The 12,901-nt window shown below is 35.8% G+C and overlaps 2 protein-coding genes across 3 annotated transcripts; one reads left to right on the forward strand and one right to left on the reverse strand.

Moving 5' to 3' along the window:
• Positions 1-73: 73 nt before the first annotated feature.
• LOC121223590 (SEED MATURATION PROTEIN 1) lies at positions 74-642 on the forward strand. The gene has a single exon (XM_041105366.1). The coding sequence runs from the start codon at positions 275-277 to the stop codon at positions 521-523; it is 249 nt and encodes an 82-aa protein (XP_040961300.1). The 5' UTR covers positions 74-274; the 3' UTR covers positions 524-642.
• A 303-nt stretch (positions 643-945) lies between these two features.
• On the reverse strand, positions 946-11,429 carry LOC107904688 (probable serine/threonine protein kinase IREH1). Of its 2 annotated transcripts, none has more exons than XM_041105364.1 (18): positions 10,471-11,429; positions 8,706-8,770; positions 8,405-8,587; positions 6,976-8,331; positions 6,360-6,532; positions 5,917-6,163; positions 5,530-5,622; positions 5,310-5,450; positions 5,117-5,209; positions 4,420-4,624; positions 4,052-4,137; positions 3,414-3,502; positions 2,331-2,382; positions 2,158-2,214; positions 1,892-2,062; positions 1,728-1,805; positions 1,444-1,627; positions 946-1,355 (listed from the first exon to the last, which is right to left on the reverse strand). In XM_041105364.1, exons 1-17 carry the CDS (start codon positions 11,162-11,164, stop codon positions 1,544-1,546), a joined length of 3,867 nt encoding a protein of 1,288 aa, XP_040961298.1. In that variant the 5' UTR covers positions 11,165-11,429; the 3' UTR covers positions 946-1,355; positions 1,444-1,543. The 2 variants fall into 2 exon arrangements, with proteins under 2 accessions (XP_040961298.1, XP_016686627.2); XM_016831138.2 differs by having other exon boundaries at positions 1,889-2,062; positions 10,471-11,428.
• Positions 11,430-12,901: the final 1,472 nt, after the last annotated feature.

A 12,901-nucleotide genomic window follows, 5' to 3' on the forward strand; every position in this document is an offset into this window, starting at 1 on the left:
CTTATCACTCATGTTGGTATCTAAAATTGATATTTGAATGAAACAGTAATATAAAATTCTAATCTACGAGCAGAACTGAGCGTTTTATGCTTCTTGTATAGCTGAAGGCGTAAGAATAGGAAGGCACGTGCACTGATAGTAGGCAAAACGTGTCAAAATATTGGACATAAATATGGCAGAATGGTGCCACGTCCTCTACTGTTAGTAGCTGTATAACTTAAACCAACCAGCGAGATCCCATCGTCAACCAACCATCCGTAATCTGAGTTAAGAGATGGCACAAAGCACGGACGATATAAAGCATGCAACCACACAGGCCAAGCAGTCTGAGGATGAGAGCTTGAGGGTAGCATACAAGCACGGCACTCCTCTTGAAGCTGGCAAAATAGCCGACTCTTCACCTGTTGATCTCTTTTCCAGTGCCCAACGTGTTCAAAATTCCTCCTCCCCATCGCCGCCTCCACCTCAATCTAACACTAGTACTGCTACCAATGCTGATTCCACATCCTCTGCCAATACGTAACCTCCTCATTTCACTTCAAACCCTTCTTTATGGGTTTTTTTTCTTCCCTGTGAGTTTTGTTTTTCTATGTTCCCTTGAACTAAAACTAAATTTCTCTAATAATAACTATAATTATCTTATTCTACTCCCATATTTATACTTAAGCATGATCTACTTAGAAAAATAGATAAATTGGTCCTTTTATCTGTTTTTTTTTTGTTAAAATTTTTATCCAATTGTAACTATATAGTGGATGAAAATATTAAAAAAATTAAAAAGCTAATTTAGCAAAATACAATTTAAATTCAGTATGATACTTTCACCACATGTATGCATGCGAGAGCAGCATCTTAAAGAGACAAACAAGAGACTTGTCCCAGTTGAGGCCAAGGAACCCAAACTAGTGGAGGCATTTAACCATATAACTACTTAACTCAACAACCTCTGCAAGCCATACTATTCATATATATTGTAATATTCTCAGCAACCACACAACAGCCAAACCACTCCTTTAACTCTTCGATCTTAAAAAAGAAGGGATATGAGTTTTCATTGCTCTGAAAGTGACAGTAAAAAACGCTATAGAGAACAATAATAATGACCAAAAAAGGAAGAAAACAACACCACTACCACAAATTACACCCATTGCCCAAAAGCCCATAACCCACACTGCGGCGGCATTTCGAAAGTAGGCTACATTGAAGGTTCTCAAGAGTCATAGCAGTGCAGCTGGCATTAAGTAAAAAAGAAAAAATTGCAAGTCTTTCCCACAGCGTAGAGCTTTTTTGCCTATAAAAGAAAAAAGCATATCCTCAAGCAGGCACCAGTTTCAATCCCAAGTTTTCTTCTATCTCTGCATGGGTGAGAAACACCACTTTATATTAAAACAGCAAATGAATTTAAAAAACAAAAGTTGTACAATATTGAAATAACATACATACATGTACAGGGTATACAAACAACACATCAATCAACACCGAATGTCAAAAAAACCCAAGCTCTCTCTCTCTCTCTCTCTTTCTCAAAGGAAAGAGGATGTTGCTATGCATTAGAATTGGCTGGATGATCGTCCTTCCACCCTTTAGAAAGCAGGTCATAGTTAATCGATGCGAGCTGGGATAGATTCTATCAAACCACCACAAAGCAAAAAACAGCTTGTGAGAGATGAATACCAAGAAAACAAAATTCAATCTTAGCAACAGCTAGTTTCTAGTTAAAAGAATACCTTAAAGGAGAAATTACTGAAAGAATAATTTACTGATGAACCGGACTCAAATTCAGCAAGACCTCCACATTCATCTCCCTGTTTCATTTGTGGCCATGTCAACAACAGAAATCATAGATAATAATCAGTTATGAAAATACAAATCTACGGGAAGAGGATACCACTTCATCTTGTCGGTTGCTCATGCAACTACTACTGCCACTTAAGCTGTCAGCATCACTGGAATCATCAAAATCACTACCAGGATATGTGTGGTCATTTGAAGTATTCCATGAGTAGCGACTGGTAAAGTAACTAGTATCAAGTGCACTGTCTGAACTGGGAACAAAGGCAGCCTGTAAATTGTGGAAAGAAAGGTGAGTGGATGAGAGACACTTCAAAACAATTAGATCGCTCAGAATTTCATAACTTATGGTGAACACATTCTCACCTTTTGCCTTGCAAGGGTGTCCCAATTGATATCTTTGAAAAATACATGTTGCTTCACCTGGTTAAAAATTTCAATCCAAGACAGACCAATTAAGAATCATGTACGCAGAAGTGTGAGAAATGGAAAATAGAACACCCAAAGATTGTTGTAGTCGTATTAAGAACAAATATCACCTCTGATGCTCCTTTGGCTCCAAGTCTCTGATTAGGATCTTCTGTCAACAACCTGGAAATGAATAAATTAAGAAAATTTAAGTCCATACCGAGACACTTGAACCAAGAAAAATACTAAAACGAAAAAGAGCATTACAGAAACTAAGAGACTCTTAAGATATTTTTAAGTCTGATACCAGTGACTTTGAAGAACCTTTGGTTAAACATCTTGATGCAGCGTACATATTTTTGGGATAAACATTCACAGAGTAAGAATATATGTTGCCAACTAATAAAACCTATAAGCCTCAACAATTTTTTTCTTAATATAAAAAATGGAGCATTAATAGTGCTAAATACATAGGATACTTAACAAATGAAGATGTGAAACACTGTAAGATCATTAAGATGTCGAACATAGCATATAGGATATGATCGGTTTAAGTAAATTGCTAAATAATTTAATAAGTTGGATTAGTCTTAAACTTCATATTAGCTACTTTCAAAAAGAACACAGAAACTTCTAGAAAAATAAAATTACCGACGAATAGGATAAGGACTTCATCAAGTATCCCGTGGGATGCAGTAGCAACAACTAAGGTGACATAGTAGTATCTCACTTAATCAGTTAGTATGCCTATGAAGGCAAGGTTTCAGTCCCATAAACTGAGAAAATAAATCTGTGACATGTGTTAGGAAAATACGTGTTCACAGATGTGCATCAACATGCCTTGATATTAGAAAGTTGTTTTTGTGTTTGTCATGAGATAATTAGATTACACAGACATGTACTGTGTTTGATAAATCTGTGTAGGCACTTTGATTGAGCAACAATGTTGATGGATTTATTTTCGCTGTCTATAGGAAAGGAACCTCTCTGTAGCAAAGCCATTAGCCATAAAGCAAATATAGAACAGCTGTCTTTGCGAACCATGCATGCTCGATAAATGTTTTCAGAAAAAAGAACTCATAAAAGTTATATCCATCCAAATAATGCATCCAGAAACTACTTGGACTGAATCATTGCATTACTACTGTTATTTATTCCAACATGTATCAAATTCTCATGAAATACCAATGGCATCAACAAAATAATTTTCTTACCCATCAATTAAATCCTTTGCTTCAAGGCTCATTTCTTCTGGTGCCCGTGGCCAAGGTATTTTACGGTTGAGAATATTATCAAATATTATCTAGAACCAAAATATGAAAGAAAACGAATGTAAGAATGAGAATTAACTTAAAATAAAATTTCAAAGTCAAAGGCACGTTAATAATTGAACGGCACTCCAACAGTAACAATCTTTGAAAACTTAAAAGAGACCCTTAAAACAACACAATCATTAGCGTATCCATGTATCCCTTGCTTTTTGAACCAAATTATTATCTTTTTTTTTAAGTATTGGGTCTCCTGTGAAGTGTGAACCAGGAGTCCAATGTCCCAAAACTAACTGGAAAATGAGTAAACCTAACATGATAGCTATGTAGCTTTCAATCAATCTAACAGATGATCCACCTCCTTAATCATTCAATATTCTAGAAAAGGAACATTGTACTTGAACATAATCTCAAGCAATCTGGAGGAAAAAATTGATAGCCTTCAAGTTTTAGATCAATATAAGAAGAACAAAAAAATTTAATCTATACTTTGAGAAGGAAGAAACAGAAATAAAATGCAAAACATGTCAAGTCAAAAGGAGTGATTCTAGCAATAACTGGAACTCATAGAATAACGACATTACCTGTGGATGCTCTGCATTGAAGGGTGGAATGCCGACAATCAGTTCAAATAAAATTACACCCACAGACCACCAATCCGCAGTTGCACCTGAGGAAAATTGGATGATGTTGTGAACTTACTGCTTTAAAACGTGTTCAACCAGAGAAGAAATGCATATGCATCTCAATTAATCAGCTAGCGTAGGTTTTAACCTAATTATAACCAGCATCAATCATAAAATCAACTAAATAACTTGGATCCAGATTGCTTAAGCTTCTGTAAGATAAACAATTTTCAGGTTAACCAATTCTAATCAAGCTTGATCCTCAGATCAGGCAGGTAACAAAAAGATAACTAAAGCACCTTAAACTAAAAAAAGGCTATACCAACCATGTCCTGTTCCCAAAAGAATCTCAGGCGCCAAATAGTCAGGTGTACCAACAGCAGAACGTTTCTTCCGCCTCTCTTGCTGATGCTCAGATGCAGATAACTGAGGCTGCTCATCATCAAGTAGAGATGTTCCACTAACTGCTGGACCAGACAAGTCATCAGTACTGTTGATGAGACCAACCTTTGAAAGCCCAAAATCTGTCAACTGCTCGTAGGAAAAAAAAATTATCGTAAGTTTTAATAAATAAATTAGGTATTGTCCAAGTAACCTCAACATCACATTCCATTTAAGGTATCTTCATTTTGCTTAACAAACTAACAGCTCAAAGAATAAACATACATCGTCCCCTGACCCTCAGTCACATCCAACCTTCCAACATAACGGGTTTTTCCCTAAATAGTACAAAACACACTTCATCTTGCCATTGGTATCTCAATAAATTTCATAAATTATGATAAACAGTACATAGAAAAATGATATTTTGCATTATGAGTATTGACAACAGCAATGATGATAACAACAGGAAGAACCAAAGGTAAATAGAAAGATGACATTAAGCTTCTGATCCAAAAGAAAGATGATATTTTACACTATTGATGCACATTTAGAATTACTGAAAACAACTGACCAAGTTATAATGCAATGTATATTCAGTATTTGTCAAAAGAATGGAAACAAGACCATATAAACAGTTACCTTGATATGACCATCGTGTGCAATCAACAAATTATCAGGCTTCAAATCACGATGAACCACATGCAGAGAATGTAAATACTCCAAGGCAAGCACCTGTAAAAATATGTATATAACTATATAATAAAACAATAGAATTCAACTAAAATATGCAAAAAGGTAGATATCCCTTGTAATAAATTAATTTAAAACTTACAACTTCCGCTATGTACACACGAGCAACCTCTTCATCCAAGCAGCCTAAATTTCTCAACAATGAATATAAATCACCTCCATTTAGATACTCCATCACAAGATACAAGTTCTCACGGCAAGTAAATGAATAGAAGAAGCGAACCTGATGCAGCAAATTGATGTCAGAATAAGATATCAAGTTCTCAAAAAAGATAAATTCTTTGCAAGCAAGACCTGCTCACCACAAATGGGTTGCGGACTGAGATCAAAATATTACGCTCTGCTAATATGCTTTCAACTGCATTCTTGCGGATCATATCTGCCTTCTTTAGAACCTGACACGGCATAAACATGATTTTAATTGAAAATTAACCTCTCCCTTGACCTCTAAGTAACAAGCTAACAGAAAAAGAACGATGAAAATGATATGAAGTCAGACATGATACAACAGAAAATATAGAGGGGAACCACAATAAAAACCAAAAGCAAAATGCCATTAATATAAAAGAGAATCCTATTGTAACTAATACAATATAAAATAGATACATAGATAAAATAAACAATAAATAACTAAACATTATATTTATAAGTGAAAAAGATCATAGGGGAAGAAAATCAAACTCAGGTACCTTTATTGCAAAAAGATCCCCTGTTGTTCTCTTTTTAGCTAAGAAAACACGCCCAAATGCTCCACGACTAATTGGTTTTATTATCTCAAAGTCATCTATGGAGGTACGGTCCTTAGATGAATGGATAGGGCTAGTTCTCAAGCTACGAACCACATCATCCTCTAAAGGAGCATCCTCATCAATGACAGTGTTTGATATATCAAGCTTTTCATCCTCGACTAGCTCACAAAACTGCAAGTACTTCTCCCTAAAATATCAAAATCATAACAGAATAAGAAACAAACTCAACCAGCACCTTTTGCTCAAAGTTCAAACATTCCATTGAAAAGGATGTTCAGCAAAGTTTTCATTGTATAGCTAAATTTTACTTTTTTCTGGAGTATCTACAGCATTTGTATTTTTACTATATAAATATAATAAATAAGAAGCAGAAACAAAATTACTTGATCAGCTTCTCAATGCGCGCACCAAACGTTTCTACTGTAAGTGCATCAAATTTTCTGCGGTCTATGACAAGTCTCAAGTCTTCAAGACAAGACAGCAAATATGGCACAGACCGATCATCAACTGATGGTGAATTTGCTACACATCTGGCAATATCAGCAAGTTCATTCATCTGCATGATCAGGAACAAATTAAAACCTGGCACTTCCAAAGAAAGACTATACACTCTTAACTGGATGGCAAAAAGCAGATAACTAATGCATCTGCGCGATGTTGGAGTGGCTCCTATACATTCCCCGAATATTCAATAATTTGACAGTCTACTGTGGGTGCATAACAGCCTTGAATTCACAACAATTAATTGAAGCAGATAACAAAATCACTTAGAACAGAGAGAAAAAGTGAAAAAGATTGCATTTCATATGATAAGAAATAAAAAAACCTACATGAGGAACACAAAAGGTGAGGAGGAGAGCTGCATGTGGCAGGAAAGTTAGAGGGGAAAACTATAAAGTTGGAAGTAAATATCAAAAAGCATAGCAACCAAAGCATGTAGTTCAGCACCTCTTGAAACATTTTGCGTCTTTCTGAAATAAAAAACTGGACAAAGGATACCTGTGGAAGATCTTCTTGCTCTGTAAAAGCACCCTTGCCTGCCAATAACAAGTCTATTTGACTATTTCTTGGTGTCAATAAAGGAGATCTGGGAGTCATGCTTCCTGCAGATGATGTTGTCATTCCTTGATCAGACTTTGGACCAAAGCGAGTTTTACATGACATTGAAGGCAAACCCTTAAGGTCATCCATAAGAACTGAATTATCCACTTCAGGAAAACAGTCAAGCATGTCTTCTGAACCTCTCCTGGACCAATCACTTAGTTTAGGAGATAGGACATCAGATTCTTCAGTCACACTCGAATTTGATACTTTAGCAACATCTGGACTCCCTACATGTTGCATATCCTTATTAGCAAATAAGTCTGTCATTTTCTCAAGCATTTCAGCAATTCTTACAAGGCGTTCATCAACGTTTAAACCCTTCTGATCGCAACAATCAGCAACAGCACATATTCTTGAGTGATCTTCCACATTTGAGGTGGGTACCTCCTCCTCACAAATGCGGCATATTATAGAACTTTCTTCAGAAACATTTGGTTGGTCTCCCCAATAACCCCAAGAAACTTTGTGCTGGTGCTTGGAAGAGTGTTCTTGAGATTCTTTTGCAGGAGGAGGTTCCTGAAGCTTAACAACAGCCAGATCTACATCAGAAGCTCCTGTTTTTTTCCAGGTTTCAATCATACTATTGTTTTGCTCCTTGGAAGCAGTTACTTCCTTTGGACTTTTTTTGGCAGGAGACGGGAGTTTCTTCCAGGAAGCTATCCTATCTCTACTTGCAGGAGATTCCAAGTTCTTTTGAGTGTCGTCAATGGAAGTGATCAAACTTCCAGGCAGCACAAGATGGTCCTTCCTCCAATGTTGCTCCTGACTATAAGATTTCTTAGATGTGGAGGCTTTTGACGCCTTTGACGCACTCAAACTTTTTGCTTCTCTTAGAACTCCCGAGGAAGTTCTCTTATCTGCAGGATGCAGGACTCTAGATTGGCGAAGCTGTATCACAGGTTCATCTTCAGCCAGCCCACTTTCTTTGTGAAACTGCAACAATCTTGTACACCTTGTGAGAATGAAAAGCATCCGTGTATACAGCTGCTTCAGTGTTCCTGGATGAAGTTCTTGACGCTTATCATCTAACTCCTGAACAATGCCTTCACACTGAAGCCAAAACTCTCCGGGTGGTGTCATAGCACAGCTTCGAGCCAGAACCAGCAAATCCTCGATAGTTTCCTGCCACTCAGGATGACTTTCAGAGTTCTTTTCAAGAAGTCCAACCAGATCGGCAGCAAAAATAGCCAAATCAGAGTTCACTTCCTCTTTTGCTTTGTCAAATTTTGCCCGAATCACAACCACAATTTCCTGCATAAAACAGAAATCTAGTTAGGAATACAAACTGCAAGAAAGTAGGAGACAAGAAATAGGATCAATGTACCTCCAAGTTGTTTAAGCGTCTAGGTTTCCAAAATGGAAAAGGCCGTACTCCTTTTGAATTTAATTCATGGGAAAAGCTCTTAATATCAGCTGGAAACCTCTTCTGCGGCCCACTAGTAAGGCGAAGAATGGCTTGAAAACGGGGGGATTCAGACTCTTTGGAGTTTTCACAATCATATGAAGTCTGGAAAGAAAATATTCTAATAATCAATAACATCATAGTTTGACAGTAAAAGAATGCAAGAGCAGTCACTGAGTAGTAAGTAACTGCAAGGAGAGGATCAATGAAAATACTATTGTACCTCTGGTGTACAAAAATCAGAACTTTTTAAGACTCCAGAGTGCCCCCGTGATGATTTGAGTCGTCCTGGTAATAATATTCAAGCCAACAAAAGTTACTTTTGAGAGAAAAACATAACAATTTGCCAGCATTCCTTCAGGAAATGAAACCATTTCTACATTAACCAGCATTCCACATAAAGCAGTTCTAATGAAGGAAATTGCTCACCTAGTTAGAACAGAAAGGACAAAGAAATGAAGAAGATGCATAGAGAAAAATTTTGCTGCTCAAAATATATGCATAAGCATTCCACATTAAGATCAGCGTGCTTTCCGATCATATAATGATTGAATAGATGATAATTTTGTACACGATAAGAATACAGAAGACACGAACGATACAGGATATATAAGCTAATATTGAAACTTATTAGTTAAATACATTTTGATTGAAGAAATAATATTTACTTAAGTAAAGAAAATTGTGAGTATTAAAATAATAGGGTGTATGAATTCACTAATTAAATCTATGCATGAAATCAAAAGCAAGCAATTAGCAGTAATATAAATGTTAAACTGGTGTTATCCCACATCAATGTCATATATTCAACTTGAACCTCTCCACATATTTCAAATTGTTTAAGGTTGGATGCTTGAGTGTTAGAACTTGGGCCCTATTCTGTTGTTATTGCATGTTACAATGCCCATTACCCCTTTCGAGTTTGCCACGTGATAGGCTTCTCCATCTCCACCTACACACAATGGGGTCTGATGGGGTCTGTTAATGTGGTTTTATTCCACATGGATGTCTTATATATAATCAAATTGGATCCCTCCACCTATCTCCAATCAGTTTTTAAATTGGATCTAAACGATAAGCAGCGTAATGTGGATCTCATAGTAATAGTCTGATTTCTTGACCTCCTGATTTATTTCATTATAGTATGACTGTAGACTCGTAGGGTTTGATTTATTAACAAGTTTTCTCAGGTTTGACCCTACTTTTTTATCAAAACAAGTTTTGGCAGGTCTTGGTTTAGGTTCTTTAGGGCAGGCTTTTGAGGTCATTTTCTAACCTCTAATGATATCTACCTAGTATGATCTGAAGTGAACATATCATGCACTTATACTGACTACATTTCAAATTTAAGATGTCGTTGTTTTCCTCAGAATTCAGCAAAAATCTAAAGAATATATTGACTACCATAAAGTAGACTTCACAGAAATCATTTCAGAGTATACTTTTCCATTTTGGCCTCTATCAGCTCAAGTAATAGCATAATCTTAGATTATTTCTTTTAAAAAGAATAACAAAAACCTGATTCTGGATTCTTTTCCTTTTTTTAATTTGTCTGCAATATGCATACTGCTAACTAACCAAGGACCATGAGAAAGCAAATCCTACAACCTAACACACTCCACATCATTTCTACTGCATATTGTAATTTGTGTATCAGATCAATGAGCAGTTATAACCCTATTTTGACATCTATGCTCGATAAGAGAATAAAATTATTAAACCTTGTGGTGAATTTAAACTTCCTTAACGTTCTACCTAGCCTTCCAGCTATACCTATATGACGGTCAATGCGAAAAAGCTCAGAACATTTACTCCGATCTTACACTGGGGAATCCTAACCAGGTATGTGGCATCATCAGACTGTTTTGAGCATTTCTATTCGCTACACAACAGTACTGCCACTAAAACATCATCCAAGGCAGAATCGGAAACAACAACTAATATTCCAGAAAGACAAAAACGGTAATGAGACACAGAAAGAGCAGTACCAGCTTCAGAGGATGATTCCCCATTCTGCAACCGAGACTTCCCCTGTACACCAGGGCTATGCTCTCTCGAGTGCCATCCACCACTACCACTTCCAGGTGACATACTGTCCGAATTGCTCACATTATCAAGCAAACTCTCTTGCAATAACCTCTGGTTCAACCCATCTTTCTTCCCAGAACCCGATTTCCCGGAACTACCACCGCCCCCAGCACTACTCGAACCTCCAGCCCTGGACAAGTTACTAGCTCCAAGCACCGAAGCGGCGGCATTTTTCTCCCCTCTAAAACTGAAAAAACTCTCCTGGGGCAAGGGACCGGAGCGAGTTTTAATCCGATTCAACCCCAAGGAAGAGGCGAGTAAAGGCGAGACAGAGGAAGGCCCGTCCTTAGCATCGGGTTTCTTGGAGGTAGAGGAAGAAGGTTTAGCAACTGGGGTTTGGGGTTCGCTGGGTTTGAGGTCCTTGCGAGCGGGTCCATCTTTGACTTGGGTTGGCTTAAAAGCAGTGGGACTGAAAAGGGAAGGTGAATTAGGGATCTGTTGTGAATCAGAGTTGGGAAGAGAAGCTTTGGGTTTTTTCTTATCGGATCGGATCGGGGAATTAGAAGTGGAACGTGGGCTATTGGATGATCCATCAGGACTAGAAGAACCCGATTTCTTAGAAGAGGAAAAGAAGAGCTTGTTCTTGAACACCATTTTTGTCCTGTTTCCTTCGGCATAAGGATCGATGAAAGGGAAAAGCCGCCACTAAATGATTCTTCCTTTAACTCCAACCATGTTTCTTTTTTATTTTAAAAAAGAAAGAAATACCATAGAAGTAAGCTTAGTTTGGTAGTTGAAAAAAAAAAGCGTTGAAGTTTGAACAAGTAAGAAATTGGTGAGGTTCGTTCGACTTTGAAGCCTCTTAGGACCGAAATAGGGAAGACGAGAATGCGACTCGCAGCGGAATTGTGGATATATGGAAATTAATCCACGACTAATAATAACCCCTTTATTCGTCAATGGGCAATGCTCTAAATTATTTTACAGGTTTTTTTATATTTCTATATTTTATTTATTTCTCTCGCTAAATTTATTCTTTTAAATGCATATTAAAAATGTATTTTCAAACAAAAATATATATCTTTTCTCCCTTCTCTCTAAATGCAGAAGGCAAAAAAACCCTAGTTTTTTCCCTTTCTTCACCGAAGTTAAGATTGAGTGAAATTCGTTTTATGGCATATCAGTGAATAAACAAATTCATACTTTATATTTATATATTATGTGAAATAAATAAACACGATTAATATGTTAAATTTTATCTATTAAATAAAATCGACCATGAACAAAATTTATGAATGTTAGATGTTTTCTTTTAACATGATGAGTTTCAATTCTTGTTAATCCTTTTTTATCTGAGTAATTTCATTACATTTGCCCTTGTTTAGGGTGATAATTCGGATTAACTTATTAGTCCGAACATTTGAGAAATTAGATTTATAAATGAAAAAAATCAGAGTTTTGTATTTCATAACTAAATATACCATGTCTCCATGAAATTAATATAAAATTTTATTACATTTTGGAGATTTTCTCGTTAGAATAAGAAGCTAGATTCTTTTTAAATGCTTTTTGGTTTTTTTCTTAGTGAATTTTACCACAAAAGGAATCCAAATCTTTAATCTTTACCTTTATTGCTTGATTAATTGTACTAACTTAATTTAATGAAGTCCAAAGATAGAAAGAAAATTTCTTTAAAATCCCTAATCCATTAACCTAATTTGATCTGGAGTCCAAAAAGTTTTAATCTTTTTTAAACTCTGTCTTAAATGTAATTTCATCAAATTATAGGTGATTCATTTTATTTTTTTTATGAAGGGTTTGATTTTACGTGAAGTAAATTTAAAATTTAAAATTCTAGGGGTTTTTTTTTTAAATTCATGCTACACTCTGTTTCTTAAAAAAATTAAATTTATTTATACATATGTAAAATATAAAATTATATTACATTTTTTTATATTTTCTCGTCGGAATAAGCGACTATATTTTCTTTTAAATGCTCTGGATACTCTTTTTTGTCAATGTGGATTTATTTCAAATGCATCCAAATATTTAATCTTGACCTTTATTATTGGCTAATGTTGGATTTCTTTTATATTTATGGAATCACAATTGTTTAAAATCCCTAATCGATTTTTTGTTTTTGTTTTTACAATAAAACATTACGTAACTAATTAAGTAGAAATATTTTGAAAAGAAAAAATACTTTTAGCCTTGTCCATTTGAATCATTGCGGGAAATCAAAAACCTACAAATTTTTTTTCGATCAATGTTTGTTAAGCTAAGCATTCCACAACTTGATTCTGTTCTCTCAGGATGTAACGCAAAAATTACGTATTTTCTTGTGCCAAAATACTTTGGATTCCTTTAATTAGAGTTCGATGTGGTGAGAAT

The sequence above is a fragment of the Gossypium hirsutum genome, chromosome D11 (genome assembly GCF_007990345.1).
Source record: "Gossypium hirsutum isolate 1008001.06 chromosome D11, Gossypium_hirsutum_v2.1, whole genome shotgun sequence".
NCBI classification, from domain to species: Eukaryota; Viridiplantae; Streptophyta; class Magnoliopsida; order Malvales; family Malvaceae; genus Gossypium; species Gossypium hirsutum.

What these genes read in the sequence shown, in the direction of transcription:
- LOC121223590 (XM_041105366.1), top strand. Translation starts at nt 275, where the DNA reads ATGGCACAAAGCACGGACGATATAAAGCATGCAACCACACAGGCCAAG.
- LOC107904688 (XM_016831138.2), bottom strand. Translation starts at nt 11,164, where the DNA reads ATGGTGTTCAAGAACAAGCTCTTCTTTTCCTCTTCTAAGAAATCGGGT. An exon ending in GGAATCATCCTCTGAAGCTG is followed by an intron (nt 8,771 to 10,470) that starts GTACTGCTCTTT and finishes TATTATTACCAG; the next exon opens with GACGACTCAAATCATCACGG. An exon ending in GCAACCGACAAGATGAAGTG is followed by an intron (nt 1,806 to 1,888) that starts GTATCCTCTTCC and finishes CAAATGAAACAG; the next exon opens with GGAGATGAATGTGGAGGTCT.